The 10,608-nt window shown below is 42.4% G+C and overlaps 1 protein-coding gene across 1 annotated transcript; it reads left to right on the top strand.

The window, feature by feature from the left end:
* The first annotated feature begins 3,639 nt into the window (after nucleotides 1-3,639).
* On the top strand, nucleotides 3,640-10,598 carry LOC128636430 (uncharacterized). Its single transcript, XM_053689445.1, has 3 exons — nucleotides 3,640-3,983; nucleotides 4,044-5,258; nucleotides 10,548-10,598. Exons 1-3 carry the CDS (start codon nucleotides 3,672-3,674, stop codon nucleotides 10,596-10,598), a joined length of 1,578 nt encoding a protein of 525 aa, XP_053545420.1. The 5' UTR covers nucleotides 3,640-3,671.
* The last annotated feature ends 10 nt before the right edge of the window (nucleotides 10,599-10,608 follow it).

The raw sequence follows: 10,608 nt of genomic DNA, 5'->3' as shown, positions 1-10,608 counted from the left end.
TATGTGTCTGAGTGCATGTGTGTGTGTGACTGTGTTTATGTATGTGTGTCTGTATGTCTGAGTGCATGTGTGTGTGTGACTGTGTGTTTATGTATGAGTGTCTGTATGTCTGAGTGCATGTGTGTGTGTGACCCTGTGTATGTATGTGTGTCTGTATTTTTTAGTGTGTGTGTGTGACTTTGTGTTTATGTATGTGTGTCTGTATGTCTGAGTGCATGTGTGTGTGTGACTGTGTTTAAGTGTGTCTGTATGTCTGAGTGCATGTGTGTGTGTGACTGTGTGTTTATGTATATGTGTCTGTATTTTAGTGCATGTGTGTGTGTGATTGTGTTTATGTGTATGTGACTGTGTGTTTATGTATGTGTGTCTGTATGTCTGAGTGCATGTGTGTGTGGGACTGTGTGTTTATGTATGTGTGTCTGTATTTTTGAGTGCATGTGTGTGTGTGTGACTGTGTTTATGTATGTGTATCTGTATGTCTGAGTGCACGTGTGTGTGTGACTGTGTGTTTATGTATGTGTGTCTGTATGCCTGAGTGCATGTGTGTGTGACTGTGTGTTTATGTATGTGTGTCTGTATGAGTGCATGTGTGTGTGTGACTCTGTGTTTATGTATGTGTGTCTGTATTTTTGAGTGCATGTGTGTGTGTGACTGTGTGTTTATGTATGTGTGTCTGTATGTCTGAGTGCATGTGTGTGTGTGTGACTGTGTGTTTATGTATGTGTGTCTGTATGTCTGAGTGCATGTGTGTGTGTGACTGAGTTTTTATGTATGTGTGTCTGTATATCTGAGTGCATGTGTGACTGTGTGTTTATGTATGTGTGTCTGTATGTCTGAGTGCATGTGTGTGTGTGACTGTGTTTATGTATGTGTGTCTGTATGTCTTAGTGCATGTGTGTGTGGTGACTGTGTGTTTATATATGTGTGTCTGTATGTCTTAGTGCATGTGTGTGTGTGTGACTGTGTTTATGTATGTGTGTCTGTATGTCTGAGTGCATGTGTGTGCGTGACTGTGTGTTTATGTATGTGTGTCTATGTCTGAGTGCATGTGTGTGTGTGACAGGGTTTATGTATGTGTGTCTGTATGTCTGAGTGCATGTGTGTGTGTGACTGTGTGTTTATGTATGTATGTGTGTCTGTATGTCTTAGTGCATGTGTGTGTGTGACTGTGTTTATGTATATGTGTCTGCATGTGTGTGTGTGACTGTGTGTTTATGTATGTGTGTCTGTATGTCTGAGTGCATGTGTGTGTGACTGTTTATGTATGTGTGTCTGTATGTCTGACTGTATATGTGTGTGTGTGACTGTGTGTTTATGTATGTGTGTCTGAGTGCATGTGTGTGTGTGACTGTGTGTTTATGTATGTGTGTCTGTATGCATGTGTGCGTGTGACTGTTTATGTATGTGTGTCTGTATGTCTGAGTGCTTGTGTGTGTGTGACTGTGTTTATGTATGTGTATCTGTATGTCTGAGTGCATGTGTGTAACTGTGTGTTTATGTATGTGTGTCTGTATGTCTGAGTGCATGTGTGTGTGTGACTGTGTGTTTATGTATGTGTGTCTTATGTCTGAGTGCATGTATGTATGTGACTGTGTTTATGTATGTGTGACTGTATGTCTGAGTGCATGTGTGTGTGACTGTATGTTTATGTATGTTTGTCTGTATGTCTGTGTGCATGTATGTGTGTGACTGTGTTTATGTATTGTCTCGAATATCTCAGGATTCAGCTGCTAAGGAGTTAACTTTGTGTAGCTTGAACTCCAAAACAGTTATTTGTTGTCAAGAAGAATTGTAACTTGTGTTTTCTTTGAACTGCCCGGCCTATTTCCTAAATAGCCCACCAAATGTTAGTGTGTATGCATTGAGTCATAAAGTCACTGAAGCTCTTAGTCACAGAGATACACAGGATAAAGTTTATGGCTTAAGCTGTCAATAGAATGCCTGATGCAAAACAGGCCCTTCATTACAAAAACTGACCAGGTCACTGACAGGACATTGGTATATTATGTACATATGTGGGTTAAAACTGTTATAACCTAAAGGAAGGTAAATATGACAACCTATGGCATATTTGATATCAAACCGATTCTCCCAATAAAACTAAAAGGTTCTAGATATGTAAATATAGAAATTTCTTACCTAGCAGAAATTATACTGGATTGTATAATTTCAGGCAAGAAATTAGTCTATTGAAGGTCATAAAGACAGGGGGGTTTCTTAGCCCGCCCAGGAGGGTGTGGTTAAGCAACCTGATCTCTGAAAAGTAGGTTTAAGAATCTTATTTTTTAACAATAAGATTGTCATTCTTACAAGGGGAGCTGCTGTACAGAAGTAAGGAGCCATCATTTTCCTGCCATCCCCGGGCACAGAGCTTGAAGCTAGTAAAGTATTCAATTCTGTTTTTTCTCCTTTTTATTTTGAAACACTGTTTGCGTGTGTAATTTTACTTGTAACAACTTTTTATTAATAATGCATTGTGCATAATATTTTTGGCATAATAAATAATTCCTTTATTAAGTTTGGCCTTTGTCTAATAATTGAACCACGTTACTGAAAGAGACTGGAATATTAGAACTGTATAATTTAGGTTATTTTCTGCTAAATTGTATTTCTAGAGTTAAAGGGACAGTTTACTCAAAAATTTTCTCCCCTTTAATTTGTTCCCAGTGATCCACTCTACCTGCTGGAGTGTATTAAATTGTTTACAAGTAGCTCCTTTACCATTATATTGGCATTTGAAATAGTTGATTTAGCATGTGGTATCCCCACCTATTCTGAAAGTTTGTGGCCGCGCGTACCAGCTATAGATAAGCTTTGTAAACACAGCCAGCAGAAGAAATTACACTTCCAGTGGGATATAGCAGAGATAAGGTAATAAAATGTTGATTTTCCATTGTTCTCTCAAAGTACTGGTGATTGTTTTAAAGACAGATATAAGATAAAGTAGCATGTATATATACACAATGTGATAAAGTAATGAGATCTGATTATACCTACAAGCTCAACCCATTTTATTAGGTTGTGGCTTCAAAACACAAAATCAGAGCTTTAATATACACAAATAAGCCTTAAAAAGCTAATTTTCATACATTTTTTACTCTGCAGTTGGTAAAAAAAGCAATTGTAAACACATTAAGCAAAAAACTATTTTACAGTATACTGTCCCTTTAATGTGTAAAGTCTGGGTTTTTCCTTAGGATTTTCCCTTTAATAAATTTTAATTTGTGGCAGTATTTGAGCTATAGGATTGATAGTTTATTGTGGGTGGCATTAAAAGGGAGTGTTGGGCATTTCTCTTACGTCTAGTACAGATTAAGGGAGTGTGGTTAACTCTTGCACCCACTAAACGGAATCACAAGCTTGCCTGGTGTGGCTAGATTGTGACCTTTTGGTGACAGAAAAGGGGACTGATAACCCTTTCTGTGCCAAATAAGTGACTGGCGCAGGGTTGGATAACCTTGGTTCGTCACAAATTGGTGGGCAGCGGTGTAGATAAAAAAAAAATTATTATTAGATTTTAGTGCTTGTGGATTTGCTAGAGACAATACCGGTACTAAAAGAAATTGTTTCTTACAATTTCCAAAGGCTAAAACTCAGTGCATTATATAGTCACACATTGCAAACAGTCCCCTTCCCTATTCTCTGTTTTTCTTTTCTATTTTATTTTTGCTATGGAGGCATACCAGCAGCAATCTAGAGAGGCACTTATACTCCTATGCCAGGAGCGGGATATTCCAATACGTTCAAAGAACAAAGATTTACTAATACAAGCTCTTGTTGAATATGATAACAGCCAAATCACACCAGTTGAAGTCCCAGGAGAGATGTCTGCAGCTGTGGGCGGTGATTCATCAGGATCTGGGGATCCATTGGACTGTTATTTGCAAACTGTTCTTAAACATATGGGCTCAGTGGATGCAAGTTTACGCATGGAACTGATTACAAAGTTTTATGAAAGACAGGCTGCTGAACGACAGGCTGCTGTGGCTGAGAGACAGGCGTCTCTGGCAGCTGAGAGAGAGGCTCTGGCAGCTGAGAGAGAGGCTCTGGCAGCTGAAAGACAGGCTGCTGAACGACAGGCGGAGAGAGAGTATCAGCTACAGCTTGAAAGGTTGGAGAGAGGGGTGGTCTCACCTGTTGTTAGTGAACCTAGAGACCCCCCTGCTCCCAGAGTGCGTGCAGAGAATTTTCCCACCCTGGAGAAAGATGGAGATGTGGATGTATTCCTGCGTAGCTTTGAGAAAGTTTGCAGACAGTTCCAGTTGCCAAGGGAGCAGTGGGCCAAATACCTTACCCCTGGCCTGATAGGTCCTGCACTGGAGGCGTTTGCTGAACTACCCCCAGAGTTTGATCAGGACTATGATTCCATTAAAGCTGCACTACAGAGGAGATACAATCTTACTCCTGAGGTGTACAGGAAAAAATTCCGTTCTCTGCAGAAAGGTTTGTCAGAGAGCTATATTACAGCTGTTGGGAACTTGAGGACAGCCTTTAAACAGTGGGTCAGAGGAATAAAAGTTGCCACTATGGAGGAGCTGGAAGATTTGATTGTGAAGGAGCAATTTATACAGCTGTGCCAAGCCGGAGTTCAAGAATGGGTTTTAGATCGGAAGCCCAAAACAGCATTGGAAGCTGGCGAGCTGGCTGATTTTTACACAGCTAACAGGTCTGCAGAGAATGGGAGGAAATCCTTTTCTAAGGGGGGATCCACCTGTAAAGGAGCTGCTGCACGACCCCCCTTCACAAAACCTGTTGTGCCTTTATCCAGTGTGTCTGCTCCCTCTGGGAAAGGAGGGGCAGGTGCTGCATCTGGGCAGGGAGATACCCGCAGATGTTTTGTTTGCAACAAAGTGGGCCACATCAGCTCCACTTGCCCAGAGAGGATTAACTTGGGGCAATCAGCTGGAGGGAGTAATCCCTCAGAAGTACCAGCATCTGTTTTGTTTGTTACCTGTCCAGAGGAAAACAACCATGAGAACTTGCAACCTGTGACTGTTGGAGATAAGGTAACCTTCGGGCTAAGGGACACAGGTGCAGAAGTGACTATGGTGCATCCAAAGCTAGTGAACTCTGAGAGCATTATCCCTGGAAAGACTCTAGCAGTTAAAGGGATTGGGGGAATGAAACTTGCAGTGCCTATGGCACGTGTATATCTTGATTGGGGAATGGGGAGAGGTTTAAGAAATGTGGGGGTATCTGAAAATATTCCTAATGATGTTTTACTGGGTACTGATTTGGGTAGATTGTTATCTCTTTATGTGCCTGACAATGCTAAATGTGACCTAGTGACATTAGTTGCAGACCCTTATGTGGAAAGGGCTGTGTGTAAAAATGCTCAGAGACATTATGACCAGGAGGGAGGACAGAGTGCATATGTGCGCAGGGCTGTGCCTGAACTGGGGATGTCTGTGCTGAGAGGTGCATCTGTAAGAGGAGATACTGACTGGGGAGAACGACAGACAGACGGTGTGTGTCTTCCTGTACTTAAACCAGCAGTATCGGCAGAATTACCATTAGCTGTACAGGGTGAGACTGATGGGGGAGAAAGGCAGATAGACTGTGTGGGTCTGTCTGTGCCTGAACCAAGTTTAGCTGTATGGGAAGAACTTGTCTGTGAGAGAAGGCAGATGAGGCATGCATGTCTGCCTGTGATTGAATCAGTGGATTCTATAGAAGGAGGTGAGATTGACGGGGGAGAGAATGACTGGGTGACTGGGCCGCTGGATGATGTGTGCCAGTTTCTGCCAGGGACAATTCCGTACCCTGTGAAAAGACACAATAGTTGGGATACATGGCAGAAGGAAGATGTGTGCTTGTCTGCACCAGTGTCAAAAGGATCCCAGATTCTGTGTGATTATGCAAAGTGGCAGACTGACTGTGAGAGAGAGCAGGGAGGCCAACTAGCCGACTCTATGACAGAAGCAGCAAAGCCACAGATTTCAGAGTGTGTGAGGGAGGAGGGTACAGGAAACTCTTTGAGGGACCCCCAGAGTGAGTGTGAAAGATTGTGGGTGACAGAGACCCCAGTAACCTCAGCTGTAACCTGTAAACAGACCGCACAGGCTAGGGGACAGAGACTGACACAGACTGCAGGCACAGGGGGGAGGAGTACAGAGAAGTGTATTTACACAGCCCCACAGTGCCATTCAGCAAATACACTGATAGATGTGCAGCATCAGTGTCCCCAGCAGGCTCAGCAGTTAGAACCCACAGTGAGGAGGAGGGGGGCAGTTAGTCAACAACCTACCAACCATAACAGAGTGCAGGAGTACAGGAATTCTACTCCAGTGGGAGGGCAAGAGCCTATGGTAGTTAAGCAGCAACTGACAGCACACAATATGTTTAGAGAGCACACCATAGGTAGCAAGACACTAGGTTTCACAGGCACCTCTGTAACAGGGGATGATGTGTTATTCATGGATAAGATGCAAACCTTATTGGGGGAGGTACCTGCAAAACCCAGAGATACCATATTCGCACAAAAACAGTTGCAGGAGTTTACTGCTAGAGAGGGAGTGTGTGAGATGGTCCATAATGTTCTTGTACTCACGCCCATGAGACAGAACAAACTAGAGGCTGCATGGGAGGGGCCCTGCAATATATTCAATCGGTTGGGTAGAGCAACTAGTGTGTCACTTTTAAAAGGAGGGCATCCTGCTGCCAAAACTGCTAGGTTCAATCTGTCTGGCAATGGTGTTCTCACCGCAAGGGGAAGCTCCTTTTGATACGCATCGGGAGTGGCTCGTAGCCACCCCTTTTTGCGTCTCTTATTGGGGGAGGTGTCACGAATATCTCAGGATTCAGCTGCTAAGGAGTTAACTTTGTGTAGCTTGAACTCCAAAACAGTTATTTGTTGTCAAGAAGAATTGTAACTTGTGTTTTCTTTGAACTGCCCGGCCTATTTCCTAAATAGCCCACCAAATGTTAGTGTGTATGCATTGAGTCATAAAGTCACTGAAGCTCTTAGTCACAGAGATACACAGGATAAAGTTTATGGCTTAAGCTGTCAATAGAATGCCTGATGCAAAACAGGCCCTTCATTACAAAAACTGACTAGGTCACTGACAGGACATTGGTATATTATGTACATATGTGGGTTAAAACTGTTATAACCTAAAGGAAGGTAAATATGACAACCTATGGCATATTTGATATCAAACCGATTCTCCCAATAAAACTAAAAGGTTCTAGATATGTAAATATAGAAATTTCTTACCTAGCAGAAATTATACTGGATTGTATAATTTCAGGCAAGAAATTAGTCTATTGAAGGTCATAAAGACAGGGGGGTTTCTTAGCCCGCCCAGGAGGGTGTGGTTAAGCAACCTGATCTCTGAAAAGTAGGTTTAAGAATCTTATTTTTTAACAATAAGATTGTCATTCTTACAAGGGGAGCTGCTGTACAGAAGTAAGGAGCCATCATTTTCCTGCCATCCCCGGGCACAGAGCTTGAAGCTAGTAAAGTATTCAATTCTGTTTTTTCTCCTTTTTATTTTGAAACACTGTTTGCGTGTGTAATTTTACTTGTAACAACTTTTTATTAATAATGCATTGTGCATAATATTTTTGGCATAATAAATAATTCCTTTATTAAGTTTGGCCTTTGTCTAATAATTGAACCACGTTACTGAAAGAGACTGGAATATTAGAACTGTATAATTTAGGTTAGTTTCTGCTAAATTGTATTTCTAGAGTTAATGTGTAAAGTCTGGGTTTTTCCTTAGGATTTTCCCTTTAATAAATTTTAAGTTGTGGCAGTATTTGAGCTATAGGATTGATAGTTTATTGTGGGTGGCATTAAAAGGGAGTGTTGGGCATTTCTCTTACGTCTAGTACAGATTAAGGGAGTGCGGTTAACTCTTGCACCCACTAAACGGAATCACAAGCTTGCCTGGTGTGGCTAGATTGTGACCTTTTGGTGACAGAAAAGGGGACTGATAACCCTTTCTGTGCCAAATAAGTGACTGGCGCAGGGTTGGATAACCTTGGTTCATCACATGTATGTGTGTCTGTATGTCTGAGTGCATGTGTGTTTATGTATGTCTCTCTGTATGTTTGAGTGCATGTGCATGCATGACTGAGTGTTTATTTGTGTATGTATGTATGTTTCAGTACATATGTATGTGTGTCTGTATGTTTGAGTGTGTGTGACTGTTTATGTATGTGTGTCTGTATATCTGAGTGCTTGTGTATGTGTGACTTCCGGTGTAGAAGTGACTAACGGTGGGAGGGGCACCCAGCATGGCGGCTTGAACACGGGGCTCTGCTGAAAACAGCCAGAACTGTTGTAAAAAAACAGCATCAACCCCCCACACTGCGGAGCCTTGGTGGGGAAAGACAACCTGCTTGGACTAGCCTGCAAGAGGGAGCCGCAGTAGCGACTCCACCATCAGGAGCACACACCATAAGTAGGAGTAAGGAGACACGCCACAGCATGCATAGGGCTTCGAGTTTACAGGGCAGTTCTCACACTTTACGTCTTATTTACCACTCTCCATCTTCCTCTATCATAGCAAACGACGAAACATCAGATAGCTTCACCCTCAAAAGAGGGTCCCCTCTGCTATTTAATCTATCATTAGAACCTTTGGCAATAATTTTGAGGGAAGAATTAAATGGGATCAAACGAAGTACGAAAACTGGTGTAGTCTTTATTTGCTGATGATATATTGATTTTCCTGAGTAAGACGAATCAGGCGATACCTAAGCTTTTACAGATCAATGAGCTGTATAACTCATTTTCGGGATATAGAATTAATCTTGAAAAGTCGAAATTACTGTGCATCTCCAAACCAATTATTGAAGTAGCACATCCATTCAAGGAAGTCAATCAAATTAAATACTTAGGCATCAACTTCAGTAAAAACCCTGCACGCTACGATCTCAATTTCTCTAATTGTCTAATGGACTTCAAGAAGAAGCTAAAAGTGTGGAACAACCTCCCTATCTCTTTGTCTGCGTGTATTATGTGAATAAAATCAATCTTGTTTCCAAAATTGTTGTACTTAATACAAAATTTACCCATCCTTTTGCTCAAAAGGGATATAGTCACTTTCAATAAGATTTGTTCTCTTTTTCTATGGCAAGGTAAGAGGGCGCAAATCTCTATTTTCATATTATCATTACCAAGAGCCAATGGTGGCTTGGCATTTCCCAATATCCAAATCTATAGCTGTACCATACTTGGCAAATTCGCTCTAGACTGGATCTCGGAAAAGAACTTTGTTTCTTTTTTTAATATTGAATTTAATTTAAGCCACCCCTTTGCCCTGAAAGCAATATTATATACTCTGCTTTCTAAAGCTCCATCAAGTATTGCCCATATGTACACCTTCAAATATATAATCCTCTAAAATAGAAGAAAGAGAGGGGCGCCTCATGTGTAGAATCACCAAAAAAAGCCAAAGCTTATTCACTCGAGCCAAATTGATACTCACATTTAATAACATGGGGAGGGGGGGGTGAGGGGGGGTGGGAAAGGGGTAGGGTCAAAGGGGAGAGGGGAAGGGAGAGGAGAGGGAGAGGGGTTAAGCCTATTGGAAGGGGAAAGGGGAAGAGGGAAGGGGAGAGAAGAGGGGAGGGGGATAGGGAAACCAACAAAACAACAATAACAACAACAAAGTTTCCTATGTAAGTAACAAAACCTGGATCGGATGGCATCATAAGGAAAAACGGTAACCCTGACGGGGCGACATTCCAATTTACATAATAAAAGCTTAAACATAGGGGCGGAGCTAGCTGCCATACTGATCAGACGTACTATATCAGAGCTCCTCAAAAACAAGCACTAAATACACCTAAAACATACGGATTTTATCTACACAAATGCAATCCTCTTATAGGAGGAAGTGTACAACTTATTTCCCTGTTCAATGGACTAAGAATCAACTATTTATTAGTCCCTGAAACACTTTGACTCTTCTGTCTGGATTCTGGGGACCTTGTAGCTGCAAACGCCTGGAGGCTTATATCGGCAGCTCCGGCTCACTGACAATACACCCTGGACTTTACCAGCTGCAACAAATTGCCTACACTTGCTCCGGAGGGTCGGGGATCCGCTCCGGAGCATTGGTGTCTGCTTCACAGCTGTACCTGCATCTGCGCTCAGATAGCAACTGCCGGTCAAGCCGAAAACCACCAGGAGGGAACCAGGCGCAAAGGTCTCTGTGAGTAACGGCTGATGCTACACTGGCCAGTACTTTTCTAAGTGCCAATATTAGCGTGACCACACTTTACAGCAGTCACCTACTTTAGCAGCTGGATTGTGGGGCTATTGGGCGCTATATCAGCTGTGGCGCGAACCGCCATCTTTTTCTGCTGCGCGCCTTTGCCCTGCAGTGTAGCTGTGACAAGTGATAAAACAGAACAAGTTCAATTTTAATGCTCTCCGCCTGCTTTATAAACGGAACCTCTTCTGAGGGGGCACTTCACTGGCCTGAGGCTTGACTGACCATTTCAAACCGTACAGCCACTTGTTTGTTTACACTGCGGAGCAGGGCAACCACGAGGACTCTGTGTTTTTCATATGTTCTGATGGTGTGCATCAGGCTATATTGTACTGCAGCTTGCCTGTTCTAGAGGACTTTGTTGATCTCTAAAGCTCTACAC

Source organism: Bombina bombina, chromosome 7 (assembly GCF_027579735.1).
Source record: "Bombina bombina isolate aBomBom1 chromosome 7, aBomBom1.pri, whole genome shotgun sequence".
NCBI classification, from domain to species: domain Eukaryota; kingdom Metazoa; phylum Chordata; class Amphibia; order Anura; family Bombinatoridae; genus Bombina; species Bombina bombina.
The sequence above is the reverse complement of the archived record's forward strand: the minus strand, read 5'-3'. Positions and strand labels throughout refer to the sequence as shown.

Coding starts and splice junctions, on each gene's coding strand:
- LOC128636430 (XM_053689445.1), top strand. CDS start 3,672: ATGGAGGCATACCAGCAGCAATCTAGAGAGGCACTTATACTCCTATGC. Junction 3,984..4,043: donor CTGCTGAACGACAGGCTGCT/GTGGCTGAGAGA, acceptor GCTGAGAGAGAG/GCTCTGGCAGCTGAAAGACA. Junction 5,259..10,547: donor GTAGATTGTTATCTCTTTAT/GTGCCTGACAAT, acceptor GGTGTGCATCAG/GCTATATTGTACTGCAGCTT.